We start from the raw sequence: 13,936 nt of genomic DNA, 5'->3' as shown, positions 1-13,936 counted from the left end.
AGACAAAAATAATATTAACAAGAACCTTAGCATCGACATCCATAAAAACTGGCTTCAATTATTAAAATAAAATAGAATGTTTATACAGTCGCAGGCGAGGCTGTGTGCAACACTCGGAGAAGGGTAATGTTACAAATTACGAGGCATGCGGGGGAGTCCGTCAAGTCGGGAAAAAAGAGGGGAGGGGAAGGGAGCGGGAAGTACGGACACACAAGTCACAACTATCGACGTAACAGACTGAAGAGGGGCGAAAGCCCGAAACGCGTTTCTGTAAGAAGTAAATGTAGGTGATGGAATTATTTGCCAAGTGTCTATAAATGCACCAAGTCGTCACTTCTAGATTTTATTAACAATAACCAACTAATAATTCTGAATGGTAGGATGAGGGGTGATACTCATGCAGAAATTACTTTTGTTTCCCCAAGTGGGAAATCCATACTGGATTATATTATTTGTTCAGAAGAAATGATAAATTGTTGTAATTATTTAAACTTTCTGGACAACGACCTTGCAGATCACTTTCCAGTTCAGTTGGAGTTAATAAAATATCAAAAAATAAGTAATAAGACATATAATTGTGAACAGAGTTACTCTATTAATCTAGAATTAAGACCGTCATATAATAAACGAAAATTGTTAAATAAGTTTGATTATATGATTGAGGAGATGTTAACCTTGGAAAAAGAAAATGATCCAATAGAAAATTATCTGAATATTATAACTAAACTAGAGGAATATAGATCAAGAATTGTACACAACAAAATAGAAAAATATTTAAATGTGAATGGTATAATAGCATGTGTTATGACTACAAAATTAAAAAACAAAAGAGTTTACAAGTCTTTAGAAGAACAAACACCAGTAAAGCACTAATGAATTATCTAAAGTATAAAAAAATGTATAACAATTTAATTAAAGCTAAGAAAAAATTATTCTTTTCAAAAATCAGCAAGAAATTATCAGAAGCTAAAGATTTCAGAGTCTTCTGGAAAATAATTAATAATTTTCGTAAAAGAAAGTCAGGGTGGGATACACAGACTAGAGTAGAATATAGTGATTGGCTTAAATACTACAATAAATTCTCAGAGAATTATCAGAAAAATGTCTGTAAAAAATATATGGGAACCAAGACAAGACCAGAAATCCAGCAAGACAAGATAATTAAGATAGAAGAACTACAGGACTGTATCAAAAAACTTAAAGACAAATCAACACCAGGATCAGATACAATACCTAACTCACTCATCAAAATGTTACCAATAGAAATTATTTGATATTTAACTAGACAATTTAACCTATTTTATAGTAATAGTATAATACCAGCCAAATGGAACAAAATAATTTTTACTATGATATTTAAACAAAGGAATAAACAGGAACCAACCAATTACAGACCAATAGCCCTTCTGTCTTGTCTATGGAAAATATTTATTACAATATTAGCTAATAAATTTAATTACTGAACAGCGGTGAATAATTATAGAAATAATACGCACTTTGCATTTGTAGAAGGGGGTGGTACTCAAACAGCCCTCTTTGTCTTGCTGTCATTAATTCAAACTCAGTTGCTTAAAAAAAGACATAAAGTGTTTGCTCTGTTTTTGGATCTTGGAAAAGCATATGATATGATTAGCATTACTGACCTACAGAGTAAAATGAAGAGATGCGAGGCAAAAGAACGTTTGATAAATATGATAGGGATGCTGTTCGGAAAATATTAGACAATTATTAAACAGGATACCAATATCTGGACACCATTCATTACCTACAGAGGCCTACTACAAGGTGATCCATTATTCCCATATCTTTTCAATTTCTACCTATTTGATCTAAATGATTGTTGTAAAAGAGATGAAGATAAATTTCAAATTGAAAATCAGATTATACATACTATATCGTATGCCGATGACATTGGGTGTATTCAAAATCTCAGCGCGCTGCCAGCGCTTCGCTGCCAGAAGTGACGTACTGCTGGCGTTTCGGAGAGAACACGAATGCTGACTGCTGGAATATCCAGAAAGGTAAACAAGAAAAATGGCGGGTGATATGGACTTGTACGTTTCGCTAAATTTGTTATTGAACTTATTTAATGAGACCAACGTAATGAAAAATGAATATTTCGCAAAGAGAAAGAGGGATGAGAATTTTTTAATATCTGTAGGAGTTATAGAAGAAGAAGAAAAACCAAACAAGAAAAGAAAGAGGATTCGAATTGAAAATTATGTTTCAGACGTAGTATCTATGTACTCTGACAAAGAATTTAAAAGTCATTTTCGCCTATCGCGTACAACAGTAGAGGTAAGTAAGTACAATATATGTAGGGGAGAGTAGTACAATGAAACGTTATAAATTATAAGATGTGGGACAGTTTTAATTGAACATGTAAACAGTATTTTTTTGTTCAGAGAGGAACTTATAACGTATTTTTTTTCAGATATATTTAAGTGTATGGTTAGCATTAGAAAAGAAAAATCAATAAGAGTATGTTGCTTTTCTATCAGAAGAAATTGTTTTGCTAAAATAAATTTTTTTCTTTATTTTCTAATTTATATAATTTCAAAAAATACCTTTAGTTATTTTAATGAGTTTTGTTTTCAATCATTTTAATCAGTCAGTGATTAAAGTGATTGAAATAATATATATAAAATTAGATGTTTTATTAATGATGCAAAATAAACACTAAAGATAATTTTTTTTAAATAAAAAATAATAGAATCATGCAATTTAGGGTTAAAAGGGGGACATTACAAGCAAATTTTATGTTTCAATGAACCCCACTCTCTCCTACACTTCATAACTATACCTTATTACATTATTGCTTTCAAATAAAATAATGACAATACTTTTGCAGATACTTTTACAATGTCTTCCCAATCCAAAGGTGAAAACAAAGCCCCTAATTGAAAAAGAAAAAAATTTGCTTATATTCTTGTGGTTAGTTGGCAATCAGGAAACATACAGAGAAGTAGCTGACAGATTTGGGGTAACTGAAAGCCATGCACACGGTGTGTTTATGAAATATTGTGATCACATTTCAGCTTTGGCTACTAAATTTATTTGCTGGCCTATTGGTGAAGAAGCTGAAAGATCCATTCGAGCATTTGAAGCTCTACGACAAGTGCCTTTTCCTGGTGTAATAGGTGCCATAGATGGCACCTATGTCGAATTTTCGGCACTAAAGGAAGAAAAAAATGAACATATCACTAGAAAACAAACTGCTGCTGTTGTGCTTCAAGCAGTTTGCAGAAGCAATTTGCTTTTTATTGATATATTTGCAGGATGGCCTGGATCATCAAATGACGCAAGGGTGTTCCGAAATAGTCCTCTCTATTCCAAATTGGGAGATCCACAGTTTTTTCCAAACAATTGTCACATGATAGGAGATTGTGCATATCCTCTATCAAAATCACTCCTAACACCTTATCGTGATACTGGCTATTTAACAAGAAGAGAGAAAAACTATAACAAAGTTTTAAGCTCAAGTAGAGTTGTCATTGAGCAAGCTTTTGGCCATTTGTTTGGTAGATTCCGAAAACTAAGATATTTATATATCAGAAAGAGAACTTTAGTTCCAAAAGTCATCATTGCCTGTTGTGTACTGCATAATTTTTGTATTATGCATAATGATCAGAGTACAGATGTTGAAATTGTTAGTGAAGAGAATGGTGTAGAAGAACTGGAAGAACCGTGCAGCAGTTATTCAAATACTGATGGAGCAGCTAAGAGGAACTTGATAGCAACTCAGTTGTTCTGAGACTGGGTGATGTTATTGGGCTGTATGTACCGTACAATACACTTTACTGTATGAATTTAGTGTTTCAATGTAATAAAATATTGTTTGGAATGTATTATTTATTAAGTATTATAATTTTGTTGAGATGGATACTATACATAGTGTCTTGGTATGATACATCTACTTTAAACAGTTAAATTTTAGTGTCTTAAATTTAAAAAAAATGACAATGCTTTTTTTCTGTTTCTTTGCANAAAGAGAAAGAGGGATGAGAATTTTTTAATATCTGTAGGAGTTATAGAAGAAGAAGAAAAACCAAACAAGAAAAGAAAGAGGATTCGAATTGAAAATTATGTTTCAGACGTAGTATCTATGTACTCTGACAAAGAATTTAAAAGTCATTTTCGCCTATCGCGTACAACAGTAGAGGTAAGTAAGTACAGTACAATATATGTAGGGGAGAGTAGGACAATGCAAAACGGAGTACAATGAAACGTTATAAATTATAAGATGTGGGACAGTTTCAATTGAACATGTAAACAGTATTTTTTTTGTTCAGAGAGGAACTGAAATATATCTGAAAAAAAAACCAATAAGAGTATGTTGCTTTTCTATCAGAAGAAATTCTTTTGCTAAAATAAATTTTTTTCTTTATTTTCTAATTTATATAATTTCAAAAAATACCTTTAGTTATTTTAATGAGTTTCGTTTTCAATCAGTTTAATGAGTCGATAATTAAAATGATTGAAATAATATATATAAAATTAAATGTTTTATTAATGATGCGAAATAAACACTAAAGATAATTTTTTTAAATCAAAAACAATAGAATCATGCAATTTAAGGTTAAAAAAGGGACATTACAAGCAAATTTTATGTTTCAATGAACCCCACTCTCTCCTACACTTCATAACTATACCTTATTGTTATGTTATTGCTTTCAAATAAAATAATGACAATAATTTTGCAGATACTTTTACAATGTCTTCCCAATCCAAAGGTGAAAACAAAGCCCCTAATTGAAAAAGAAAAAAATTTGCTTATATTCTTGTGGTTAGTTGGCAATCAGGAAACATACAGAGANTTTATTTTAATAAATAAAAAATTAGCCAAGGGGCTACTTTAAAAAAAAAAGAAAAAAATTATTACACATTGTTTTTATTTTTAATTAATTCAGACATTAGCATTCTGAGTTGCTGCAATTCATGTAGTTTTTTTCTTCTATTTCCTTCACCTTCTTCCATCTCTGTTCATCCTTTGCATCTCTCTTCGCCATTTCTTCTAAAAACCATGCAGGGGGTTCCCGCTTTCTCTTACGATTCTCCCTGGTAAGAGGTGTTATTTTCGCTGTTAGTTGTAGCTGTATTTGTATCAGGGGATTTGGAGCCAGATGAGGTGCACAGAGACAGCGATGGAGGAGAGGCAATTGACGAACTCAAGTAATGAGGTGGAGGATTGTTATTTGACTTTCCACCATACACTTCATAAAATTTATTAAAATGTTCCCATCTTATTTTCCCCTCTCCTGATGTTTTTAACTTATCCAAATTTTGTCAGAATGTGCACATTAAATTTTGCCATTTATGGCTACACTCCTCCCCTGAAAACTTAAACCCTTTATTTCGTAAGACCTGCGAAATTTGATTCCAGAGTTTTGCCTTGGCAACTGGTTTCTGAAAGTCATCTTCTCTTTCTATCCTTGAATTGATTAAGAGTTGTGTAGCTACATCAGATTATTCAACTGAAAAAAGAAAGTACTTCAATATTTAATATATTACTTATTATTTTGTATTTGTTAAATAAATTTTGAAATTGAATAGTCTGAATGTATTAACTGGTTTCTGGAAGTCATTTTCTCTTTCTATCCTTGAATTGATTAAGAGTTGTGTAGCCACATCAGATCATTCAACTGAAAAAAGAAAGTACTTCAATATTTAATATATTACTTATTATTTTGTATTTGTTAAATAAATTTTGAAATTAAATAGTCTGAATGTATTAAATAACTATACCCTTTTGTTTCTTTTTCTGCTCATTTTTTTTTATTTCAGGCTGATCACCTTTTTCAGCCTCTTCAAAACTGAATTGGACTCCTTCTGTGAGTTCTAATAAATTTCCAAACAAATTAATACAAAAAATATAGCATTATATTATAAATATAGCATCCTTACATAAATATCTTACCAAATTCACCATCTTATTCTATGACTCGAAAGATTCGAACAATTTTCGGTGTACTGATATTTAAATTCGATGGGATATCAATTTCTGAACTATGCTTCAAATCATTCAAATATTTTTGCATGTAGTTTGCATCTAAGGAAAAAAAAAATGTCAAAAATATTACAGAATTAAGAGATTCGTTTAATACATAACGAAATGAAGCCTAAGATTAACGTTAACAACTAAAAAAAAAAACTGGGGAGATTATCCGATTTGTGTTTAAGAAACTAAATTGATTACTTTTCTAGGTAAGATATAGCCTAGTTTTCTAATAATTATTTATTTTAATTTACTTTCTTTTTTGGATAGTTCTTCCACTTAAAATTAACGGTTTGATGGTTTTATCCTGATAATTATGTGATACGTACGAAAAGAATTTTTAATTTTAATAAAAAGTTTAATACATTTTAGTTTATATCATTGGATTATTTTTTGTGGCTTCCGCCATCTATAATTTTAATATAATAACAACTAAAAAAAATATGTCTCACATATAAATATGTGGGTATATTAAAACTTTCTTTTTTGGATAGTTCTCCCACTTAAAATTAACGGTTTGATGGTTTTATCCTGATAATTATGTGATACGTACGAAAAGAATTTTTAATTTTAATAAAAAGTTTAATACATTTTAGTTTATATCATTGGATTATTTTTTGTGGCTTCCGCCATCTATAATTTTAATATAATAACAACTACAAAAAATATGTCTCACATATATAAATATGTTGGTATATTAAAATAATCTATTATGTACTTACCTGATCTTAATTTATTCAATGTGAATTCATCAATGAGTAAATTAAATTCGAAACCATTGACGTTAATCAAAGCCCTTACTAACTTCATGGTTGCTGCCATCTTGGTTGCTGACCTATTCAGCACTGAAAAAGGACGCTTGAGTTTGCTGCCAGCGCGCTGACAGCAACCGGAAGTTGGCTGAGATTTTGAACAGAGGCGCTGGCAGCGCGCTGAGATTTTGAATACACCCATTGTGTTGATAGCTCCTACAGCAGCTGCACTCTGTAGAAAAATCCAACAAATCTGTGAGTATTTAGAAAAGCTAAGAGTTAAAATAAATTCCAAAAAATCAACAATTGTGATATTTAGAAACGGAAGTAACGTATCCAAAAAGCACATGTCTTTTTTTATTAAAAAAGAAGTGAAGATAGTGAAGGAAATTAAATTTTTAGGAGTTACATTCACACCTAATCTCTCGTTCGAAAAACACTATAAAAATTCACTAAGTAAAACAAAAATTGCTATAAATAATTTAATTGGTCTATTCTGCAAGGCAAAAATAAAGAACTTATGTTTACATTTTCAACTTTTTAATTCGATTGTGATGAACTCAATGGGATATGCTGCCCCAGTTTGGAGCATGGAAAGATTTAATGACTTTGAAAATATACAGAATATATTTATACGTAAGATATTCCAGCTAGAATATAATATCCCGGGTAGTGCTTTAAGATTAGAAACAAATAGATTCAGAATAAATACTATACTAATAAAAAGATATTTAAAGTTTTTACTCAAAATTATTAAGGCTGAAGATATAACAACAAAATTGCTGTTCTTACTATATCACAAATCAAGGGAAACGGACTTAAGACGAAGTTGGATAATTCAGTTATCGAAGATAGTAAATAAATATGGATTTTCTATTAAACTGTTTATGGATCATACGTATGATATGGAGCAGTATAGTAAAGAAATAATACACAGAGTTATGGAATACTCTATTATCCAAGACGTTGAAGATATACAAAAATGAGAAAATACAAGCTGGTATACAACAATTCTAAATTATCCAATAAATAACAACTATATACTGACAAATATAGCTTTTAACATTAAAAAGTTTTTTATACAGATTAGGTTAAATAAAAATGGAATAATTATAAATGACAAATATATGGATTACACCCAATCTAAATGTCCAAATTGTAACAAAAATTTATCTAAAATTCATATTTTATGTGAAAATTGTAATGAAAAGGATAAACTACAAAGGCTCCAGATTGAGCCACTGGCTAAATGTACTAGTGAGCTGGAAATGTACAAGACATTAGATAGAGCTGATGTTAACACGATTTATATGATATATAACTACGTTAAACAACTAATTAAATAATAATTATGACAAATTATTAATATAATTATATAGATTAGTAAATAGTAAATACTAATATTGTTAAAAAATTATTATATGAGATGTTAATATGCGTTTCCTCCAAATAAAACACCCTTGTAACAGGCAAAAGCCTTTTACGCCAATAAAGATTACTTACTTACTTACTTAATTAATTTATATGTAGTGCAAATATTAAACTTATTAAATAATGTAGTGTTGTCTATTCCCAAAAAACTGAAGATGCTACTAAATTAAATGTTAATTATTCCTACCTATTTACAATATACAATACAATAGTAATATATTTTAAAGAAAAAAATCTTAAAATGTTTCTTGTTCTTTTTTATATTTAAAATAATTATATAAATAATAAATAATTTTGTAAATATAATTATTAATTATATTTATATATTATAATTACTTTAAATTTGTTTCTTTAAAAGTTTTATATTGTTAATTAAATAATATATAATTTCACTAACATGTATATTCTCTTTTTATTCTTAGCATTTACAAAGTTCAGAGATTGTCGCAAGTCATTCGGTATGTAATTTCCCACAAAAAACTTAACTTAGTTGTAGCAGAATTAAATTCTTATATTGTGTCATAATAATATATAGTATTTATATAAATTACTTACATTCATACTAACATTAATAGTTCATATTAATCATTTGATGTTTAAATTCATGAAATAATGATAATGAGTTATTGGATTAAATTACAATTTTCTCTTTAAATTTCTCATATTTGATGCAATATCTAATATACCTTACAAATGTTAAGTAACATTGAAGTTTAAAATACAGTAAAACCTGTGTATGGCAACCACTCACGGTTCCTTCAAAAAGTGGTCTTTTAGACAGATGGTTGTCCAATACAGGTGGTGTTGTAATACCATATTTCCGTACGTATTTTGCACACTTTTTAGCCATTTCTACTAAGCAAAACTCTAGGTGAGCAAAAATAAGCAAATTTTTTCAACAATAGGGCTATATTGGTATTGTATTTTATTCTTATCGGATAACTTGATTTATAGAAGTTGTCGTGATTTTATAAGACAGATTTAATACCAATATTTTAAAGATTAATACAATAGTCACATTTTCTCGATTATAATGCACACTTTCTTTTTTCCAACTTAATTAATTCAACTTTGTTCTTTTTGTTCGCTCCTCAGTTACGTGTATTACATCATTGATATACAAACGCATTGTATCTCTACATCACTTTGGTTTTGGTATTTGTTAGTTTAATCTTATTTTAACTTTAAAAATACTGTATTTTTTAATATTTAATATTTTCTTAAGTACAATAAGAAAAATTATTAATTAATAATAAAATGATTTTATTATATTTTCTCATAATACGATTTCATTACATTCTGCGATTATCATTGGACAATTGCAGAATTGAGAAAGAAAGGTTGCCTGTAAAACTGATTTTTGCATTAATGCGTTTATTGTTTTTTGAATATTTTGCGTGCAAAAAATTACTTGGATATTATTTTTTTAAAAATATCATGGAAATAAGGTAAATTGATACAGAAACTATTTATCGCACATGTACTGTATATAAGCTTCAAAACAAAAAGATAATAATAATAATAAATAAATAAATAAAATAAATTTTATCTAACGATGAGATCAGCCGATTAATTGTATCATGTACAATATTTTATACCCCTAAGGAAAATACTGTATAGGTCTACTGTAAAATAAATTTCGTTTTCCTACAGTTAAAACTTTGCTGTTAATTGCTGTTGTGATAAACCATTTTCACTTTCTCAAGATCTTCTAATGACATTTGCATTTCTTTGGTTTTTTGGACATTTTCCAACAAACTGAAATGAATTTCCTTTGTTGCTAGACTAATTTATTAACACCTGCACCTAATTTCAAAGGTGGGAGAAGTGCCCGGGGTGGATTTGAACAAGAGTTTGGACTAATTCATTATATTAGGAGGGAGAAACATTGTTGAACAATTGTTTAGACCAGATATATTTGCGGAAGTGGTTGCTTATTACAGTTGTTGTATGTTGCTTTGGACCAAAAATTGATGCCCACGGTTGCGTTACACACGTGGTCGTTTAATAAAGGTAACTTATACGAAGACTCTATGGATAAACTATTCTGTGCCCAAAATTTTTGCCTGTTTTGACAGGTGCCCGTCAAATGCAGGTAGTACTGTATATCACTTTAATATTGTTTTAAAGATTACTGTTTAAAATAAAATATTAAATTTATTGTCAAAGTAATTTTAAGTTTTTAAAAATAATAATTTGTAAATTTATTAGCAATCACATTAACTAACAGTATTAAAATTTATTATCTTTGCTGTTTGTTTATATTAAAAAAATCCTGTTTTGTTTTAATTGATTTATAAGAAATATAGTATATACATATATTATTTACAAAAATTTAAAGATCAGTTTTGACACTGCTTATTTTATTGAGTTGCTAATCTGAGTTTTAAAAGAATATGTTCTGCCTGAAAAGTCTAGTTATGAAGAAAACTGTTGCCTTGAAAATTTTTAAATGAAAGGATCTACTTTGAATATTAAAGCAATTGTAGTGAAATATCCTGCTCCAAAATTTATTTTTATCTAGAGTTACTAATAATCTTGATTTATTCTCATATTCAAAAATATGTTATTAGCAGTGAAAATGGATGAAATAATTCTGGATGGGAAAGATATCTTGACAGCATATGATTTTGAAAACTTATTTTTGTCTATATTAACTTGTTATGTAATAAACGTTCTTTGTGTTTATGCTTCTTGTTTCTGCTAAAACAGACATGACAAAATTTGCTTTAACTGATGGTTATCATACTAGTTCTCATTCTCGTCTTTTTTCACAAGAGTTATGAGATCTATTTATTAATAATTTAAGTGGTTACAGTTGTAGAAAATGTATAAAAAACTAGATAAAATTAAATTATTGAGCATTCAAACAGTAATAAATTTACAGAATATAAATGTGAGAAAATAACAAAAAAAAAAAAAAAACATCTGTGGGGTGGCACATTTATCACTGCATCATCCATAAGTGAACACAGTTTTTCTGAACTTGAACTATTCTGCTGGATGAATACCAAGATAGGGAGTTTCCACAATATATTACAACCCAGTTTCTGGAGTATTTTTATTTAAAAAAAAAAAAAATTGAAAACTCTAGACTAGAGATAATGAAAGAATGTAAAAATGGAAATACAACTTGTTTATTTAAAAAACCAGCTTTTAAGCTATTATCAATACATAAATAATGATCATTATGTAAGAATCCTGTCCAGTTTAAAATAGCAACTTTTTAAAATTTGTTCTATTTTTAAAATTTGTTCTTAAAATTTGTTCTATTTTTAAGAGCTATGAATATATGTTCTGTTTGAAATCAGTTAGTAAAAAAATTTGGTATAATAAGAGATCAGAGTACAGTAGTACCTCAGGATACAAATGCTTCAGCATACAAAATTTTCAGGATATGACATGAAATTCAAACATATTTTTGCTCCACAGTACAAACAAAAACTCATCATATGATGTTACATTAGTTTGCAGCACTACTGCCATGATCACGTGTTTCTTCTGTTCATTGGTCTCAGTCCGCATGTTTTACTTTGTTGTGGAAGGATCTTGCTCGATAAAGGAAATCTTGAGGTATTATCAGAAAGTGACTGATTTTATTGAAAAGAAATATCCCGAAAAGGTTCACACTGGCTATATTGCTGCTCAGTTTAATGACATTTGCCTAAGTCATTTTAGAAACATTTTAAAAAGTAGGCAAAGCCAAACCTCTTTGGATAGATATTTTACCAAGCGACCTCTATCCAGTGAAAGTGCTGGTGGAAGTGAAGGAAAGAAAGCAAAAAGCAGTGAATAAAAAATTTTTAAAAAATATATAAAACAGAAAAGATAAAAAAATTAGTGTTAAATTATTTTTAAGTTATTGTTACATTATGTTATGAAGTTAAGTTTTAGTATCATTTCCCTTCTCCCTCTCCTCCACCACCAGTTTACACCTCCACCATCCTCGAAGGTAAAGTGCAAATAAAACTACTTTTTTTAATCAATTATTCTATTATGGTTATTTATACATTTACAACTACAAAATGCCTTTTTCAGTGTTTTCCTTACTAAAGTTGTTTTTTTTTTTTCAATGTACTACTTAGCTTTAATTTGAGTGTGTTTTTTGTGTTGGAACGGATTATTTGGTTTTACATATAATCATGTAGGGAAAATGATTCACCTTACGACATTTTCATGATACGATCTCAGTTTAGGAATAGATTAATTTTGTATACTGCACATGGATTAAAAAAGATTTGAAAAACTTGTAAAAAGAAAAGATATTTGAAAAAAAAATTTAAAAAAAACAGAGAAAGAAAGAGAGCAAAAAATTAGTAAGCTGTGAGATGCTGGGGCAAAAGGGCTGTTCCCTAAATACCACTTAATAGGCAACACGTTGGCAAGACCTGCTCATGTTGTCTGTTGAATGACTAGGAGTTTATCGGAAACCCACAACTCATAAGATTGCGGCTTCTGGTCAGGAACTGGCACCAGTTAGGATAACCTAACTCGCAATTCTTAAATTAATGTATATTAATTAAAGAGGGTCTTCGAATATCGAGTGGGGAGTGTGGTAGGTAAGTCGATGAGGTGTCCAGTTTCCGAGCAATAAACAGGCAGACAAGTTTAATGAAACAAATAAAATTTTAATATATTCTAAATCTACAATGTACATAAGGATTCAAACAAAATGAATAACGTATGGTGATAAAATATGGATATTAGATCGTACAACCATGGCGTGACTATTCTGTCTTATGCCATGTGGGTGGGCCTAATTTCTCGAATGCAAAGGGAGAGTTTACACATTTCTAACAAAATACCTCTAATCCTTATGGAGGTTGATGTCTTCCTTTTTTGTATGGCGAGTCGTTGATGATAATGGCTTAGAAGAGATCTGTTCTATGAAGCATCTTAATATGTCCATCAGTATCCACCGGATATGGTCGGTGTATCTAACACTTCTATGTGAGGATGAACACTTTTCCTTAGGATGACCGTGCAGAATTGTTGTTGTCTCTTCCTTTTATACATTTAGCCTGGGAATGTCAATCGTGATCAGCAGTTGTTTAGAAATGAAGGTTGCTTTTACAGGTGCGAGTTCAGTGATGACTTTCGTTGATGTAATGGTGTCACTTTCATCTCCTTTCACAATTGGATGTTATCATTTTGCAACTGACTGTTAAGATTCTTATCCGTTTGTTGATAGTAAAACTGTCATTCAATCCGTGTTCTTTGCGATGTTTTCTAATGATCGCAATGGATGTTAAATAAAAAATTTCTTAAAAATGGATTTCAACATCCTTGAACTCCTGGATCTCACAAAGCTATTCATAGAATATAAGAAATTTGTTTCTCTTATTTTGAAAAAAATCTTGAAAAGAAAATAAAGAAATTATATGTAAAAGTAACAATTTCTTACTGTGAATATTAAAATAAAACAACAAAGAAACAAAGGGGTGCTCTCTTCAAGTAGTAAGATCTGTAATATTCCATCATTTATAAAGCAAGAAAAAATGGAAAACATTTAGTTATAATTTTAAAATTATTATAAAATATCATGTTACTATTGCAACAGCTTATGAATAATTTGAATTTATTGTAGAACTTTTGAAGATAATCATTTGTTTATCTAAAAGGATTTTAAGATAAATTCAATCTGTTTAGAAAGTAGAAAATGTTTACAAGAACATTTTGACTCAAAATTTATTTTTTTTTGATGAAAATAAAGTATAAATTGAAAAATTTATAAAAAATTATAAAAAATAATTTAAAT

The 13,936-nt window shown here is 29.2% G+C and overlaps 2 protein-coding genes across 2 annotated transcripts in view; both read left to right on the top strand.

The window, feature by feature from the left end:
* Positions 1–13,936, top strand: part of LOC111640142 (dedicator of cytokinesis protein 3-like) — a 54,285-nt gene that overhangs the window by 17,619 nt on the left and 22,730 nt on the right. The window contains exon 2 of the mRNA XM_023386138.1: positions 8,601–8,636. The gene's annotated coding sequence lies outside the window, so the exon portion shown is untranslated. The remainder of the gene's footprint in view (positions 1–8,600; positions 8,637–13,936) is intronic.
* Positions 1,353–3,930, top strand: LOC111640140 (protein ALP1-like). The gene is made up of 2 exons (XM_023386137.1): positions 1,353–2,298; positions 2,852–3,930. The coding sequence occupies exons 1-2, from the start codon at positions 2,035–2,037 to the stop codon at positions 3,752–3,754; spliced, it is 1,167 nt and encodes a 388-aa protein (XP_023241905.1). The 5' UTR covers positions 1,353–2,034; the 3' UTR covers positions 3,755–3,930.

The sequence above is a fragment of the Centruroides sculpturatus genome, unplaced genomic scaffold (assembly GCF_000671375.1).
Source record: "Centruroides sculpturatus isolate CEXI.00-Female unplaced genomic scaffold, Cexi_2.0 scaffold1392, whole genome shotgun sequence".
NCBI lineage: Eukaryota > Metazoa > Arthropoda > Arachnida > Scorpiones > Buthidae > Centruroides > Centruroides sculpturatus.
The sequence above is the reverse complement of the archived record's forward strand: the minus strand, read 5'-3'. Positions and strand labels throughout refer to the sequence as shown.

Excerpts from the sequence above, each read along its gene's own strand:
- LOC111640140 (XM_023386137.1), top strand. The coding sequence starts at position 2,035 with ATGGCGGGTGATATGGACTTGTACGTTTCGCTAAATTTGTTATTGAAC. Across the intron at positions 2,299-2,851 it reads TATCGCGTACAACAGTAGAG|ATACTTTTACAATGTCTTCC; the intron begins GTAAGTAAGTAC and ends ATACTTTTGCAG.